The 18,023-nt window shown below is 48.3% G+C and overlaps 1 protein-coding gene across 3 annotated transcripts in view; it reads right to left on the reverse strand.

Annotated features, from left to right (window-relative positions):
• Positions 1–18,023, reverse strand: part of GPM6B (glycoprotein M6B) — a 160,053-nt gene that overhangs the window by 129,710 nt on the left and 12,320 nt on the right. The window contains exon 1 of one of the 3 annotated variants that reach the window (XM_049107378.1): positions 9,740–9,785. The exons of the other annotated variants lie outside the window; for them this stretch is intronic. Coding sequence (XP_048963335.1) covers positions 9,740–9,770 — 31 coding nt within the window. The 5' untranslated portion in view covers positions 9,771–9,785. Of the gene's footprint in view, positions 1–9,739; positions 9,786–18,023 lie in introns of those variants that run through there. 3 annotated transcript variants of the gene reach the window in all.

The following is an 18,023-nucleotide window of genomic DNA, read 5'->3' on the forward strand; positions in this document are numbered from 1 at the left end:
CTTTGGAGCTGTTTGGACTCCACGGCTGCCATGAAATACTCCCTAAATACTGTGATAAGATGACCTTTCAGGCGGGGCTCCCTCGTACAATGCACAAGTACCCAAGCACCCGGGATGGAGCACCTCCAGGAAAGAGCGGTCTCCGCCAGCTAGACTCTGCCTCTTCCTTGTGGCCCCAGGTAATTCTGGTTTTTCGGACCAGCCATATATGCAACTTGCAGTCACAAGAGTGTCCCAGGAGGGCACCTGGGTGGCTCAGTAGTTGAGCATCTGCCTGCGGCTCAGGGCGTGATCGCAGGGTCCTGGGATCGAGTCACGCATCGGGCCCCCCGTAGGGTGTCTGCTTCTCCCTCTGCCTCTGTGTCTCTCTCTGTGTCGCTCATGAATAAATAAATAAAATCATTAAAAACAAGAGTGTCCCGGGGAGCAGCTCAAGGCCCCCGCCCGCCTGCCCAGCCTGCCCAGCTTGCCCAGCTCTGTACCGTGTGGACTCGTTACGTGAAACTTCGCAACCTGTCCTAAGTCTTGGATGTCAGAAGGTGTGGCCTGAGCCGGCTCTGTGCTCCGTCGTGAGACAAGGGGACAGCACAAGCTGGCACAAAGCAGACCTCGGAACTCATCTTGACACAGACGACCGTGCGACAGGTGGAAATTCTGAAGGGACGCAAGGGCCGGGCTGACTCCGGAGTCCCCGGGGCCCCCGCTCGGGTTCGCGGACGCGTGCGTCCACCAGCTTCGCACACGTTCTTCATTTTATTTCTCCCCAAATAAAGGCCATCTATAGCCTTCAAAAAAAAAAAAAAAAACTTTATAGAGCGATCAAATGCAAAGCGAGGGCTTCCTCTTTTGATCATTCGTGCAGCTGCTGCAGCAGAACCATTTTTCTTCATCCCCTTTCACTGGGTTTTTCTCTCCAGCAGCTGCTTTTGTTTTTTGTTTGAGGGCCTCCTCCCACTTCCCCTCCCCTAACTTGTTACAAAGTTGGGGACTGGTGTGGGGGGGTGATGCTGAAATACAAAGCAGCGCTTGTTAAAAATTTGAGTAAATCTGGGCTAATAGCCAAATTTAATTCTAAAGACCCATTTTGGAGGCTCAGGCCTAAAATGGAACCTAGTATAGGTCTGGCTGTTTCTAGGACACCATGTCCCTACTGCCGGGGCGGGGGGGAGCGGGGCAAGAGCTCAGTTTGATTCTGTTTGCCACCATGTCTTGAAGATTTGATTCCTATTAAAAATGAACCATTTTTCATAGAGCTAAACTATAAAAGGTTTTCGTATGAAATAACACTTTACGATCGCGGGAGATTTTAAACTCAACTGGCTGTAGCAGGCCATCACAGAATTCTTATCTTTTCCAAACCACACCTAGCCGGACCCCACCTTCCCAGAAAGAGGGCAAATCTAGCATTTTTATGTTTTTGTTTTTGTTTTTTTCTCTGAAGAAATGTCCAACCTAATGTCGTTCACGTCTTAGGATCAAATCCATTAGAAATATCTAGTACTTCCAAGAACAGAACAGCTGTTGGGATAGAAAATCACCACCCAAGTTCATCAACTCTTTCCTATGATCACGTTCCTCGCCACATCTCTTGAGGCCACAGAACAACTTTAATAAAGCTAAGCCCAGTATGTCACTGTTTCACTAGTAAGTTATGTGGTAGTTCTGGAAGAGATACCCTTCTGTGTTTCACCGTCATCCCCAGGAAGATGCTGGAACAACGGTCATAAAAGTAAGGCCACTAACTTGAAAATGATGTAACTGCGCTTCGATGGGTGAGAATAAATGTACTGAAGAGTCTGCTGACTTTGCTTCCTTGTCTCCTCTTGGTTCCACAACCCACTTGCAGGTTAATTAGGACACAAGCTAACTGTTTACCTTTCCGTGCTCCGTCAACCCCTGAGGGGTCCCAAGAGCCCTGATGAGGTCCAAGCGGCCGCTGAGTTTTATAAGGGCCTCTCCCGGGTCCAGACACGGTGCCTGGCACATGCCTTACCTCTTATCTGGTTCTTCACAACAGGCCAGGGGAGGTTTTCTGGGTGGGGGGGGACTGTGGCCTAGAGAAGCCGAATACAGTTTGTTAGTGAGGGGCGATACCAGGATTCAAATCCACATTTGCCTGACTTTCAGATGGACTCTGAACCACTGCACTTCCTTCTTCAAGTCAGCTGGGGTGGCGGGGGAGGACCAGCTTCATTGAATACCCCTGAGCTCGGGTACTTCATTTTCCAGGGACCCTCTCAAGTCTTGATTTATAGGCCCTTATTCATTTTTACTTTACGTACAATTTTGCCGGCTTGATTATCTGCTTTATCAACAGATAGAAAATGGTGAGAAGGCATCACTGAGAGTACAAATGAGATTAAAGGGAGAAAATTACGAAAATTACACACAGAAAGCACAGCTATTTGAAACCACTTTAATGCTCGGGGCCTAATTCCTGCGGCCTCGTCCCCACGTTGTAGCACGGCCCGGGAGCGGTGCCCGTGATCAAAGATGCTTATAAAAACCGATGGGGGGAGGGGGGGATCCCTGGGTGGCTCAGCGGTTTAGCGCCTGCCTTTGGCCCAAGGCACAATCCTGGAGTCCCGGGATCGAGTCCCACGTCAGGGTCCCGGCATGGAGCCTGCTTCTCCCTCCTCCTGTGTCTCTGCCTCTCTCTCTCTCTCTCTCTCTCTCACGAATAAATAAATAAATAAATCTTAAAAAAAAAAAAATGATGGGGGCAACCCCGGTGGCTTAGTGGTTTAGCACCGCCTTCAGCCCAGGGCATGATCCTGGAGACCCAGGATCGAGTCCCACGTCAGGCTCCCTGCATGGGGCCGGCTTCTCCCTCTGCCTGTGTCTCTGCCTCTCTTTCTCTCTGTCTCTCATGAATAAATAAATAAAATCACTTAAAAAAAAAAAAAAAAGATCGGAATCCCCAGATGCCCCCCTCACCAAGCCAAGGAGAGGCATTATCAGCAGCAACACGCTGATGGCACACGCCCTCGACCTGAACACACAGCAAAGGGCGACCACATGTCGCACCCTGTGCTATTTTCCCCCCAGTGCACGACCTCGAGCTGATCACGGGAAAGCATCAGACGAGCCGGAATTGAGGGACACGCTACAAGGCGTGTGACTGGTCCGCTGCCCAAGAGTCCAGGGAAGCTGAAAAGCCATCACAAATCGGAGGACACTAAGGAGATGTCCTAACAAACTGCCACGTGGGCTCCCCAACTGGATCCGCAACAGAAAGAGGGCGCCGGGGTTTGGTTGCGGGTAAGGAGGGTGCCCACCTGGACTTTCTGGGACCATCGCACTCGGGCGACCTGGACGATTCGTGCCGGGGGAAGCTTGCTGACTGGTGTACGGGAACTCTGTACTATTTTTACACCGTTTCTCTAAAACTATTTCAAAATAAACAAAAATCTTAAACGGGCCAAATGTGGCTCCCCATGCATATGGAAAATAGATCTCAGAAATCTCTGCTCCAGAAATATTTAAAACAAAAACATCCTGGTTCTTTATGAAAGGGATAAACTTCCCATTTACTGAGAGCAGAGTTGGCACACAAACGGGTGTTGAAAAATAAATAAATCGCCTTCCCGTTTAACAAGTACCACATTGGCAATACCTTTCTTAAACAAACTTTTTATTTTAGAACAGTTTTAGATAGAGAGTGAGCGTGAAGACAGTACAAAGAGCTCCCATATACCCACCCCAGGTTCCCCTAGTTTTTTTTTTTTTTGGTTCCCCTAGTATGTCTTCTATTAGGACGGTATATTGGTCACAATTACTAACAAGCCCCACGCCCAGATACCTATGTCCCTGCAGGGGCCGACACCGCTGGCTCTCTGGACAGACTCATCACACGGATGACAGGGAAGGTCATTCTGGTGCTAATCGTGTATTTACTGAGCACTTACTATGGGCCAGGCGCTGCGCTCACAGTCCGCATACATCATATGACACTTCATTCTCACAGTGACGAGCGAAGTAGGTGCCTTTGATTTGTCCTTCAACATGGTGAAGACTGAGGCCCGCCCAGTGGGGCTATAGGACATGTTCCAGATCACCCAGGAGGAAACAGTGGAGCAGGATTCAAACACAGGACCGATTCCTAAGTGTGTACTTCTAAACGCTGTAGCTGTCAGCCAACCGAACCCCATCCCCGGCTGTTAGTCCAAGCCTCCTGCGTCCTACACACGTTCACTTGGCTTGATCTACAGCAACTATAGGGTTTCAAATTCCTTCCTCTTTGACATCCCCTTCGATTCACCCATCCTTCCCTCTAACTGGTCAGTAATGTCTTTGGCACCTGTCACCTAACATTGACCCTCTCCTTCCAGCCTATCCCTGACGTCTGGGAATCTGACCTGTATCACTGATAAAAATGAGTCACTAGGGACGCCTGGGTGGCTCAGCGGTTGAGCATCTGCCTTGGGCTCAGGTCGTGATCCCGGAATCCCCCATTGGGCTCCCTGCGGGGAGCCTGCTTCTCCCTCTCCCTGTGTTTCTGCCTCTCTGTGTGTCTCTCATGAATAAATAAATAGAATCTTTAAAAAAAATGAGGAACTAGATGGGACCCTGTGAAAATCCAGCAGCTACCTGCATCCAGGCCGGAGTGGTTCATTAACCAGCAACATTTGGGCCACGCTTCGAAAAGCGTCCACTGCATCTCACCAGGTAGAGGCTGGCCTGGTGGTTCTCAACCCTTGGCTGCACTTTAGAATCACCGATGGAGCTTAAAAGTCCATTACAGCAGAGTCTCTGGGGATGCAGGATGTAGGATGTAGGCACCCGCATTTTTCAAGCTCCCTTGGTGGTTCCGGCACGCAGCTGGGTTTGAGAACCGCAGAGCAAGCATTTGCTTCTCTTTATCCACAAGGAGACCAGGGATTCAACGCTGGCCAGACAGTGTGGACTCTGAGTTCTGGATCTTGACATGACCCTCCTCCCTCCATCAAACTGCCCAGTGACAACAGATGCTAGCCACCTGCGGGTACAACAGACCCTCTCGGAGCCGAACACTGGCCCTTGAGATTTACTTCACGAGCTAAGGAACTGGAGAGATAAGAACATAAATATCACTGAGAGGGAAGCTGCTCCCAGAATTTCTCCGCATTGACATCGAGCTCCTTAATTTCTTTTCAGAAGAACCAATGATACAGCTAAAAGATCAATGAACGAACCTTGAGAATGCCGGTTCTAAGTATTCTCCAAACGGGCTTCATTAATGCAGGACGACACCGGCATTAAGAAGGGACAATGTGGCCTATTTATATTCAGGTAGAGCAACACGTTGCAAAGAGGTTAAAAACAAAAACAAGAACAAAGAACACGCCAGCAAGCTGAAAACATCATTTGTAACAAAAAAACACGTGATGGCACCTTAGACTCTCTGTATATGAAATAATAACACAGTTGATCCTTGAACAACAGGAGTCTGAACTGCAGGGGTGCACTCATACGGGGATTTTTTTTTTAAATACAGTGCTAGAAATGTAGTCTTTTCCTTATGATTTTTCTCAGTAACATGTCCTCTTCTCTAGCATACTTCAAGAAGTATATAATACCTATACAAAATATGTGTTAATCGACTGCTTAGGTTATTGGGGATGATGATGAGAATAATAGCTGAGAATTTTCTGTGAGCCAAGTATTGCTCTGTGCTCTTTATACAAATACAACCACTGACCACTCGATCTCACAGAAACTTCATTGTCCCTGTGTTTCAGAGTGGACCGTGCAGGCCCAGAGCGGCGCTCCGCTAGGTAACTGGAATCTAACTCCGGCAGGCTGGGCCCCGAGTCCCCGCTCTACACCGCAAAACGGCGCTGTGACATCAGATGGTCGTGGGGGCCTCGTGACGCCCGCAAACACACAGAAGGAGTGCTTGTGGCGTCCGCACGTCCGCTGAAGCCAACACCGCACCGCTTTTAAGGCTCGATTCAGAGCAGAATCCTCTGCTGGCTTCGGCCCCAAGCCGCCTCCTTGCCGACCCGGACCAGGCTTTCTCAGGGGCCTACGTGCAGGCCCGCACTGGCCAAGAGAACTTTCTGCAAGGACGTGACCGCTAGATTGCTGTCGTCCAGGAGGGGTAGCCCCTCGCCACGTGTCACTGTTGAGCATTTTAAATGCGGCCAATGTGTCTAAAGAACTGAATTTAATTGCATTTAAATGAATTCAAATGGAAATAGCTAGCGACCATCCTATTGGAAGCACTGCGGCCTGGCCACGGCCACGAAGGTCCCTCATTTTCTCCCTCATTTTCGCCTCTTGCAATTATTTTGCAAACCAAATGCGTTTCCAGGCTCAGCCTCCGGGCTCATTTAACAGCTCAGCAGCCCGGCTCCAGCCCTATTGAAATAAAAGGCCAGCGAGGGGCTTGGGGTTTGCACAAGCGGGAGTTCCGTGATCTCCCAGGGTCTTTGCCCGGCAAAATCAGCACGGCAGGCTCGGCTGGAGACTGGAACGGGTGACTCACGAAATGGAGTCAAGTCAAGGGCAATATTTGCCGAGGAAAGGCCATTGCCTGTTTCCCCGCTCGCTGAGGACGCAGCTGGCTCCCAAGAGCTGGGAAGGGTGTCCTGATTGGGGGGGGGGGGGAAACCACTGGGACACTTGCCCACCAGGAGCCTGCCCCGAGGCTCTCTGACTTCCTTGTCCGCCCTCATTTTCCTTCCCAGCCTCTGAAGGCCGAGGCCAAGGCGGAGACCAACAACCTTACCAAAGAGCCCTAGGCCTCATCCATATGAAGTCTAAGAATAAAATCCGAAATGTTGGCCTCCTACTTATACACTCGAATGCTGCGATGCACTGCTCTCCTTGAAAGACAATCCTGCAGTTTCTCTATGGCTCAGGGAGCAAAGCAATGCTGAACCAACCAGAGACTTCACCGCTGTCACCCTGTCACCCTGTAGCCGTGGAAAACAGTGTGTACACAGAATGCTTTATTAGCATCTAAAATCGAGCTGTGGAAACAGGCTGCAGCAACCCCCCCCCCCCCCATCACCTGACCCCCTCCCATTACTTGTGCTCTTTAGGATGCATGTTTATAAGAAGTTTATACAGGGCACCTGGGTGGCTCAGTGGTGGAGCATCTGCCTTCAGCCCAGGGCGTGACCCCGGGGTCCTGGGATTGAGTCCCAACATCGGGTTCCCGGAGGGGAGCCTGCTTCTCCCTCTGGCTGGGTCTCTGCCTCTGTCTCTCATGAATAAATAAAAAAGTCTTAAAAAAAAAAAAAGTTTATACAATTAAGCAGCAGAAGAGATGCCTTTGAAGCAATCCTTTTGACAGACACAACTGGAAGGAGGTCAGTATTCTTTTATATTCGAAAAAAACATTTAATTAGAAGGATCATCTACCTGGGTGGCTCAGCGGTTTGGGGTCTGCCTTTGGCCCAAGGTGTGATACTGGGGACCTGGGATCGAGTCCCACGTCGGGCTCCCCACATGGAGCCTGCTTCTCCCTCTGCCTCTGTCTCTACCCCTCTCTCTCTCTCTCTGTCTCTCATGAATAAACAAATAAAAATCTTTTTTTTTAAGATTTTATTTATTTATTCATGAGAGTCACAGAGAGAGAGAGAGAGAGAGGCAGCGACACAGGCAGAGGGAGAAGCAGGCTCCATGCAGGGAGCTCGACGTGGGACTCGATCCCGAGTCGCCAGGATCGCGCCCTGGGCCAAAGGCAGGCGCCAAACCGCTGCGCCAGCCAGGGATCCCAACAAATAAAAATCTTTAAAAAAAAAAAAAAATCACCTACATGGGGAAGCCAGTAACGTGAAGGCAAAAGAGACTGAAGACACAAAGAAAGAATTCGGCTGTCACCAGTGGAAGGAGGGAGCACTTTAAGACCGTCACAGAGCCATGACTTCCAATGCTTGGTCCTGCTTGGATTATTTAAAAGTGGCTCCCCAGATGGTCACTGTAAGAGGACGATGAAAACTTCCCACTTTCTCATCCATTCATTTTGTTTCTACATCTTGGCCCAAACAAAACCCCATACGGGATCAGCAACATGATCCCAACTGGATCCATCTTTGACATTAGTGAGAGGAAAACAGAGGATCTAGCTTACTTTTATTTAGATAGAAGTATTAAATACTTATAATCCAAAGTTGAAGCACTGAAAGCTGTATGCTTGTAACATTAGGGGGACGCTAAGTATTCCCAGGAGAGGCCAGTCCTTCTGTTCTCTCCAGACCACCACACCGGACCCTGAGGTAGGGTCGTCGCGATGTTGGAGGCAACTTCAAAATGGCATAATTTTATGTTCATAAAATGTGTGCTTCCTCAATTTACACCGGCCAAAATGCGAACCAAAAGTAGGGGGTGAGCCAACCCTCTAACATAGTGTTCCAATGTTAACAAACATTGCAGTATCTTCTTGTTCTATCTTGTTTACAGTCTTAACTTTGGAACATTTCACAAAACAAGAGCATTTCTATTCAAAAATGTGTTAACCCTATCAACCGCTCCAAAAGCTCCTCCTTTTCTCCATCGTGGATGTAGTAATAGTTCTAACTTCAGCTACACGGATTTTTAAAAATATTTATAATAGGAATATGAAGCCTGGATGGCCAAGTGTGTCACTATTCTGAAAGGAAAATTGAATTATGACAACCTTTGAGATTTTTAAAACTCTGAAAGTTTATATTATACATTTTCACCAATTTTACTTCTTTTAATATATAAGTATGGCAGACACTACTGCCTGTTTTCCCCACTATCTATTGCCCTCTTCTACAGTAAGAGTATTTTTAGCTGGCTTCCCAGCATCACTTGCAGTTAGGTGTGGACGTATGACTAAGTTCTGGCCATGCGGATATGAAAGGAAGTGACACATGCAACTTCCACAGAATGGCGTTAGAAAGCCTGCCCAACCTATTCCTCGTCCTCTTAGCAGGAACGCAAAGGTGATGGCCGGAGCTGCAGTGACCATCTTGGACCACGAAAAGGAAGCCAAGTCTTAAATATGATAGAACAGAGCCTACACCTCTGAACCCTTTTTGGAGGAGATCCACCATACCAGCTGGGATTTTTACATCAGAAGGTTGAAAACTTCTAGTACCCACACATTATCATTCGTATTTGGGGGGGGGTGTTCCATTATAGTAGATAAATCTATATCCCAGCTAATTAGTATAACGAAGTAACAAAATTATGTTTTGCTCTATCAAAAAAAAAATAATTACAGAAGTATACAAAGAACTGCTCTTCCAAGTCACGTGGCATCCAATGGTGCTTCCAAAGTATCTTCAGAGAGGATAAGCGATTTACCTTATTTTCATGGGGTCTCCAAAATGGCAGTCTTCCAGTTGGGTCACTCATCTTTCTCACTGGAAATGGCCCAGTTGACTGTGACCACTTTTTTTAAATGTTTAAGTTTTTATTTATTTATTCATGATAGTCACAGAGAGAGAGAGAGGCAGAGACACAGGCAGAGGGAGAAGCAGGCTCCCTGTGGGGAGCCCAATGTGGGACTCCATCCCAGGCCTTGAGCTGGAGACAGACTCTCAACCACTGGGCCACCCAGGCGCCCCTGTGACCACTTTTAAAAACCTAACCCATCATCAAAAGCGTGTCGCCATTGAGATCATTAGGACAAATGAACAACAGGTTTCCCTGTCCCCCTTCCTGCACCGGCAGAAGAAAATGAATCAGAGAAAGGGCACTCTCCATGTCCACCCCCAACCCAGCTGAAGGTCCCTTGGGGTTATAAGCACCAACACCCAACAGACAAAACCAACCTTACCATTAGCGGATATTGACTGCACCACCTGCATCAAGAAGAGGTGAGGAAGACGGAGGGGAAGCCAGAGTGCTCAGGTCCAAACAGGGGCATAGCCACCTCCTGGCTCGGTGACCTCAGTGGTGGTATCTGTGAAATGGTGGCGATTCCACTGGGTGACACAGGTGACGCACTGAGAATAAAGCCTACGCACAGCAAGGGCGCAGTGAAGCTTTTATACGTGCGTATGTTGTAGGGAAGCAAATTGTGCCAATCCCAGATAGGCTTCTTTGACACATTATTTTAGGCTGCCTTTTTTTTTTTTTTTTTTTTTTTTTTAAGAAACTGTAAACACAGGAGAAGCTCTGAAAAGCAAGAATTTACCCTTTTGTAAGGGATATTTACATGTGTTAGGGAAATCTCCATCTGTAAGGGGGCACTGGGGAGAAGGGGGGATGACTGAATCTCTAGAAACTCTTATCAATCTGCATAACAACACTACCCTTGTTTACTGTGCTTTGCCTGGTGACCTCCCAGAACGGGTCCCCCACCTGCGACATCTCTCCTCTTTTGTTTTGTTTTTTCTTTTTTTTTTTTTTTTTAAGATTTTTTGTATTTATTTATTCATGAGAGACACAGAGAGAGAGAGGCAGAGACACAGGCAGAGGGAGAAGCAGGCTCCACACAGGGAGCCCGACGTGGGACTCGATCCCGGGTCTCCAGGATCAGGCCCTGGCTTGGGCCCAAGGCAGGCGCTAAACCGCTGAGCCCCCGGGCTGCCCAATCTCTCATCTTTGGCTGAAGATGCTTATTTAAGGTGGTGGCCTCAGCCATTTGGGGGAGTTGCTCAGTGTTCCTGGGTCTCCTGTATACGGAAAATACACATGAGGGCAGCCCGGGTGGCTCAGCGGTTTAGTGCCTGCCTTTGGCCCAGGGCCTGATCCTGGAGATCTGGGATCGAATCCCACCTCAGGCTCCCTGCATGGAGCCTGCTTCTCCCTCTGCCTGTGTCTCCGCCTCTCTCTCTCTCTCTCTCTGTGTGTGTGTGTGTGTGTGTGTGTGTGTGTGTGTCTCTCTCTCTCATAAATAAATAAATTAAAAAAAAAAGGAAAATACACATGATATTAAACTTTGGTTTGATTTTTCTCCTGTTCACTGGCTTCATGTCAACTTAATTCTTAAAGCAGCCTGAAGAGCCTCGAAGGGTAGAAAATCGTTCCTCCCCCCAAAGTGTGTATATGTATCATATAAGTGTGCACACATGTGTATATACCACGTATGTATACAACAGATATGTAGCTTATACACGTGATGTGGATATGCACGCATGTCTGTCTACACACACGTGTTATGTAAAACATATCCATTTTATATAAAATGGGTATGTGTATATGTATTGTGCTGGGGGGGGATTGTGTTGGGGGGGTCTCTATTTCTTTGTCATTGATACACACATATATTCGGATTTCCATGAAAACCAAGTTGATTCATAAAAATAAAGTGCCTCTGTCCCAAGTTCAAAACCTTGTCAAAGCTTATTCTCTTGCATTTGTAATGAACCTAACGATTAAGTGCATCTGCCGCCTAAACATCCCCTAAGGGGCTCTGAAAGGCCCAGCAGGATTTTCAGCTGCTCTGGCCCAACCCCAAGGGGGGGCGATGTGACACGTGGGGACAGAGCCGGAAGGGCACCTAAGGCAGCAGTCTCTAGACCTGCCTCCTGCGGCTCCCAATTGTAATTTTATCTTCTCACTGACCAAGGGAGCTTATTTGAGCCACCAAAAAAAGATGCTCACATAAAAATACAAACACTCTGCTAATGAAAGATTTCCAGAGAGGCAGAAATGGAAAAAAAAAAAAAAGAGCAGCTCACAGGACACCCCAAGTTTCTGGAATGGGTGGGTATAAAAGAGAGGGACCGCATGGTCACTGCCTCTGTCTCCAAAAAGGGACATGGTTATATCCCCAGGGTGGATAGGGAATGCAATCTGTGCACGAATATGTCTACATAAATTGTGACTCTCCACTTAGGCAGAATCTGAAATGTTCTGGAAGCCTCAGTCATTTGCAAAAACAGTCTAAGTATAAAAAGACGGAGTGGCCAACAGATGCTCCAAAGCCCAGTCCACACAGGAGGAGCCGAGGCCCTCGGGCACCGGGCACCCACCCCAGGCCCTTGCACGGAAACCAAGGCCTAGTAGGGCGCCCCTTGAGTTCGTATTCGTTTATTAACTTGTGGGTGTGGGCAGGTATGTGCGTGCTTTAAGGAGGTTCCAGCTCCAAAAAATGTCAATTAGGTGGCAGACGGGCTCTAAGGGGACCCGCAGGACACTGCGTCCGGATGGAAGCAGGTGTTGGGGAGGCTCCAGGGAAAGTGGGCGCCTCCGCCTCAGGAGCTGTGCACTGAAGCTACCCCGTCCTGAGCTCAACTACAGTGTATCCCTGGGTCCCTCAAGGATCTAGAAACAATCCGTTCAGGTTGTTTCACTCAGTTAAACATGGCAAGGACACAAACAAGCAATGTGGAAATACTCCCATTTTTTTTCAATGATAGACTTTAAAAGAACTTCAGTGCTTCATAGTAACAACCTCTGGTATTTCTCAAAAATACTATGTGATGTTACATGAGGAGTGACTTACTGGACCTGAGAAAATGACATGGAGGGATTTTTATGGCAATAAAGCAATTTTTCAATCAAGTAAGCAGCGGCCTGCCATTTTAAGTGCAGTTACCATGGCAACAATAACATACACCTTATCTCCTGCACCCTAAAGTGGAGTATTCATAGGTAATACAATCACAGAAATAATTAAGGCTTTCCATTTAAGGCTCAACTACGGGGGCGCCTGGGTGGCTCGGCCGGTGAAGCATCCGCCTTCGGCTCAGGTCCTGATCCTGGGGTTCGGGGATCGAGCCCCCCACATGGGGCTCCCTGCTCAGAGAGGAGTCTGCTTCTCCCTCTGCCCCAAGCTCATGCTCTCTCTCTCTCTCTCAAATAAATAAAATCTTTAAAACTCAACTACAGGGCAGCCCGGGTGGCGCAGCGGTTTAGCGCTGCCTTCAGCCCAGGGTGCGATCCTGGAGTCCCGGGATCGAGTCCCACGTCGGGCTCCCTGCACGGAGCCTGCTTCTCCCCCTGCCTGTGTCTCTGCCTCTCTCTCTTTCTCGCTGTGTCTCTCATGAATAAATAAAATCTTTAAAAAAACAAAAACAGAGGGGGGAGGAAAAAAAAACAAAAACAAAAACAAAAAACAAAAAAACCCTCAACTACGTAAGGTATTTGAGCAACATCTTAATGTCCGGGGTTCGCGTGAAGGGGTCACCAGGCTTCCAAGGGATGAAGCACCCATGCTGCCGCTGCATTAGGTCATGATAGTTACTGGCACCGCCTGCGGTTGATCCTGTGACCTAACTCGTGGTTCCGATCCGTTGCATTACCAACCATCTCGACTTTCTTAATTGCATTCAATGATGAATGATAATTTGCTACGTTCAGAAAGTGCCCCTGGACCGCCTGGCGGGGCTCAGTGGTTGAGCACCTGCCTTTGGCTCAGGGTGTGATCCCGGGGTCTCAGGATGGAGTCCTGCGTCGGGCTCCCCGCGTGAAGCCTGCTTCTCCCCGGGCCGGTGTCTCTGCCCCTCTCTCTCTCTCTGTGTCGCTCATGAATAAATAAATGTTTTTAAAAGATTTATTTTATTTATTTATTTGTTTATGATAGAGAGAGAGAGAGGCAGAGACACAGGCAGAGGGAGAAGCAGGCTCCACGCGGGGAGCCCGACGTGGGACTCGACCCCAGGTCTCCAGGATCAGGCCCCGGGCCAAAGGCAGGCGCTAAACCACTGGGCCACCCAGGGATCCCCAATAAATAAAATTTTTTAAAAAATAGAAGAAAATGCCCTCTTGAACACGTTTCTGTTGCTCTGCTTTCAACGGCTACTGTGATTTCAGTGCTCACAGGTGGGGGGGCGGGGCAGCATCCTGCAGACTCCTTGGCCGGGCCGGGGGGCATGTCACTGTCACTCGCCACCGTGGCTCTTGTTCTCACAACCGCACTTGGCCGGTGAGTGTGCGCGATGAGAACTCAGAAGCAGGCGGGTAAGCCAGGCTAGGGCTCAGACAGCGCCTCCGGTGAGGTTGAGCCAGCGGGCCTGCGCACCCACCCGCGGGCACCCACCTGCGGGCACCCACCTGCGGGCACCCACCCGCGGCTCTTTCTGCCCAGGCGGCGCTGCAGCCCTGACACCGGACGAGACCTCAGGCCTCCTTGCGGCACTCGGGGGACACCTCCTCGGGGAGGGGAAGGAGGCACAGTCACCCGCCACATCCCGGGGAACACGATCTGCAGTGGGACAAGAGTTCTCTCCCCCAGTCCTTCCTGCTGGAACTTCTCCTCTCCCTCCACTTACCTACTCGGAGAGGCCACCCAGACGCTCTGGTTTCGCAGGAGGGTCAAGAGGCCAAACCTTTGATGGATCGCAGACATTTCAGACAGGGGTACAGGGCTGCGGGGGACGGCGGCCGGAGGGAGCAGGCCAGGGGGCTGCAGGTGGGGCGGCGGGACGGGCTTCTGGGCCCTCAGTATAGGCCTCTAGGAGTTCTGTTTGATAATCCTGCTGGGCACTGGGTGTTATACTCTATGCTGGCGAATCAAACTTCAATTAAAAAAAAAAGAGATAAGGGCAGCCCAGTGGCTCAGCGGTTTAGCGCCGCCTTCAGCCCAGGGCGTGATCCTGGAGTCCCGGGATCGAGTCCCACGTCAAGCTCCCTGCATGGAGCCTGCTTCTTCCCCTGCCTGTGTCTCTGCTTTTCTCTCTCTCCATCATGAATAAATAAATAAAATCTTAAAAAAAAAAAAAGATAATACTGCTAGGAATAAACACCTGCTTCCAAATATAAATACTATAATAAACAGTGTTCTGATTACTTGTCAAGAGGATGAACTCTTTTTTTTTAATATTTTTTATAGATTTTATTTATTCATAAGAGACACATGCAGAGAGAGAGAGAGAGAGAGAGAGGCAGAGACACAGGCAGAGGGAGAAGCAGGCTCCATGCAGGGAGCCCAACATGGGACTCGATCCTGGGGTCCCCAGGATCATGCCCTGAGCTAAAGGTGGCACTAAACCACTGAGCCACGGGGGCTGCCCGAACTTTTTTTTTTTTTTAAGATTTTATTTATTTGAGAGACAGAGAACGAATAATAGGAAGAGGCAGAGTGAGGGAGAGAGAGAGAGAGAGAAAGAGAAGCAGACTCCCTGCTGAGCAGGGAGCCCAACCCGGGGCTCAATCCCAGGACCATGGGATCATGAAAAAGCCAGAGCCCTTGGGAGACAAATCAGAAGGAGGCCATAGCCACCATCTGCAAAGTTTCAGGGAAAAAAAAAAAGAAAGAAATGAACGGGGACTTCTTTGGTCTCACAGCAGTCCAGGAAGTGGGTGGCTCTGGGGAGGGAACATTCAGGCCTTTACCTTCCTTCTAGCTTGTTGGACAGCCAGGCTGCATGAGACTGAACCATATGAATATGCCAGACTGGATGCAGAATGGTCAAATATTGCCTATCTCATGTGTCTCAACCCAAGACCTTGACCAAAGATTGGGGAAGTCAGGGAAATAAGATACTAAGTCAACCACTGTACTCTTCATTAGCAGCTCTCAGAACCAAATTAAAAGGTTAAACTTATTGCTTGAAATGAAATGGTGAATGAAAAAATAATTGGTTCACTTCAGTGTTCTATGCTCTTCTTTGTTACATGAGTATCAGAGAGTTTGCTAGAGAGGAGGCTGGTCTAACAAAATCATAAAACCTCTTGGGCAAAAAGAATTTTCCCAATCTAATCACTTGTGATCCATTTCACATCATACATGTGATCGCATCTCACTATTCTCATCATGAAGTGAGTCTTGATTATCGTATGAATTCATCGGACATCAGCTGAGTTAACCTGGGTTCGGGTCAGGACCAGGTTTGTCCCATCAGAGAGGCCTGTCCTCAAGGTTCCCCTTCAGAAAGGCTCCTCCTGAACCTGGCAACTCCTACACCTGAGTCCCTTTATTTGCTATCTACTGTCCCTTGCTCTATTGTCAGCCCCAAACCCAAACCTTCCCACAGCCTATTAGGTCTTAAAGGTCTGCAAAGATGGTCTTTCATGACTTCCAAAGTTCAGGCGAAGTCTGTGTCCCCCCACCTTGGCACTCTTCACAATGGGGTCCAGGTGACCCTTTGGGGAGGGGCAGGTCCTGGCACTGCAGAATGCTTAGCAGCATCTCTGGCCTCCACCCACCAGACGCCAGGAGGACCTCCACACCCCCGGTGTAGTCACCAAAAAAGGTCTGCAGACATTGCCAACTGTCCCCTGAGGGGTAAAATGGACCCTAGAGCGTAACCCTCGGACTGACAGACTCTTGGATCACAAAATAACCTGTTGCTTCCTAAAGAATCTGAGGCCTCCACAGCTCACCAGTCCCTAAACGAGTGAGGCTCTGACTTGCCAAACGTGACCTCCGAGCCCCGAGGAAAGAGCCTGCCCAGGCGGCTAGTCAGAGGTCTTCAAGCCTCCAGCCAAGCAGTGGTTTCAACAGACCCACTCCATGTCATGGTTACTTTGATCAGAGGTTTTAGTTCTCCTTTTAGTGCCATCTCAACTTGTCTTGCTAGGCTGAGGAAATCGCAATTCGCTCACAGACTAGAAAGACCACCATTTTCGTTCAAATCCCTTAAATGCAAACATGAGATGACAAAAAATTAATTTCACATCGAATTTAGATTTCAATTTTAGATTCTAGAGTTTCTACATGGAGGGACCAAGACAAGCATGCGTGCCAAAAAGAGGAGAATTTTAAGAATGGATTCTCCTAAAATAAAAAAATTAAAAAAAAAAATTAAAAAAAAAAAGAACGGATTCTCCTGAGCAGACCTTTTCACTCAAATCTCAATGTATGGAGCTGGTGTTTTGTTTGTTTTTTCTAAGTAGGCTCCCCTACCCAAGGTGGCGCCTGGCCAGCTCAGTTGGTAGAGCATGCCACTCTTGATCTGGGGGTCATGAGTTCAAGCCCCATATTCGGTGTAGAGATTACTTGAAAATTAATAAGTAAAAACTTTAAAGAATAAAAGTAAATGTATGGAGGTGTGTGCGCGTGTGTGTTGGTTGGTTGGTGGGGGATGGTGCCCAGGGAGGGCAGGCAGTATGTAGAAACCGTCCGACAGTCCAGTTTTGTTCTGGCCATTAGCAGCAGTAAGGGAGTAACAACCCTCTATTAAAAATCGCATTTCCAAATATGTCCTAGGGGATTTCAAGTTTGTGATCGCTGTTGCCTCCAAATAAATAAACAAAAGTTTGAGGCCTCGTAGAGGAATATTTCTGTGAAGTGATGGGTAACAGCCGCACACATAATCTCATTTGACGGCTGAATAAACCACTTTCTGGAATAAATCAAGCTCGCTCTCCAACCCAGTGCTGGCCTCCTCTTCACAGGGTGCAAAAATATTCCAGGAAAAGTTTTCCATTAAACTACTTAGGAGAACTAGGTAAGCTTGAGTCGACCATGAAAAAGTTCCTTTTCTCAAGTAACACCACCAAATGTGGAAGTAACACTCCAACACAAGAGTGATGCTTAAACCACTCCAGGGTTACCTTAGCTGCATCGCCCTCACCGATGAGTGGAAAATTGGCCTTTCTTCCTTCTCTTTCAACTAAAGAGTTTGTATCCTGGATATAAACTTGGTCTTTGTAATGGAGCCAACTGGGTCATATTTTTCTTTTAGAAGAAATCCACATCCTAACATATCGAAGGTTTTATTATCTGATCTTATTACAGCATGGCGAGGGTCAGTTCATGTAGAAATACCCCACTTCACTTTGGATCTTACGACCTGGCAGGTGAGTGATGGCTGAGAATCCGCCTCCCCCTACAGATTCTATAATCTGAACAAATGCATCCATTACGTTATACCTTCAGAATCCACAGGTCTATGGAAGGAAACCATTACATCCCATGCAACTAGATTTGACACCAATTGATTTACTGTTTCCCTGGGTGGGGGGGGGGCCCACAAAAACTAGGAGACACCTTTAATAGATTTTTTTTAAAGGTGTGCGAAGGGATGCCTGGGTGGCTCAGTGGTTGAGCATCTGCCTTCGGTTCAGGTCATGATCCTGGGGCCCTGGGATCAAGTACAGCATCGGGCTCCCCGCAGGGAGCCTGCTTCTCCCTCTGCCTTTCTCTGTGTGTCTCTCATGAATAAATAAATAAAATCTTTTAAAAAGTGAAAAATAACAAAAAATAAAGGTGTGTGAAAACAGTACTG

Source organism: Canis lupus, chromosome X (assembly GCF_003254725.2).
Source record: "Canis lupus dingo isolate Sandy chromosome X, ASM325472v2, whole genome shotgun sequence".
Lineage (NCBI taxonomy): Eukaryota > Metazoa > Chordata > Mammalia > Carnivora > Canidae > Canis > Canis lupus.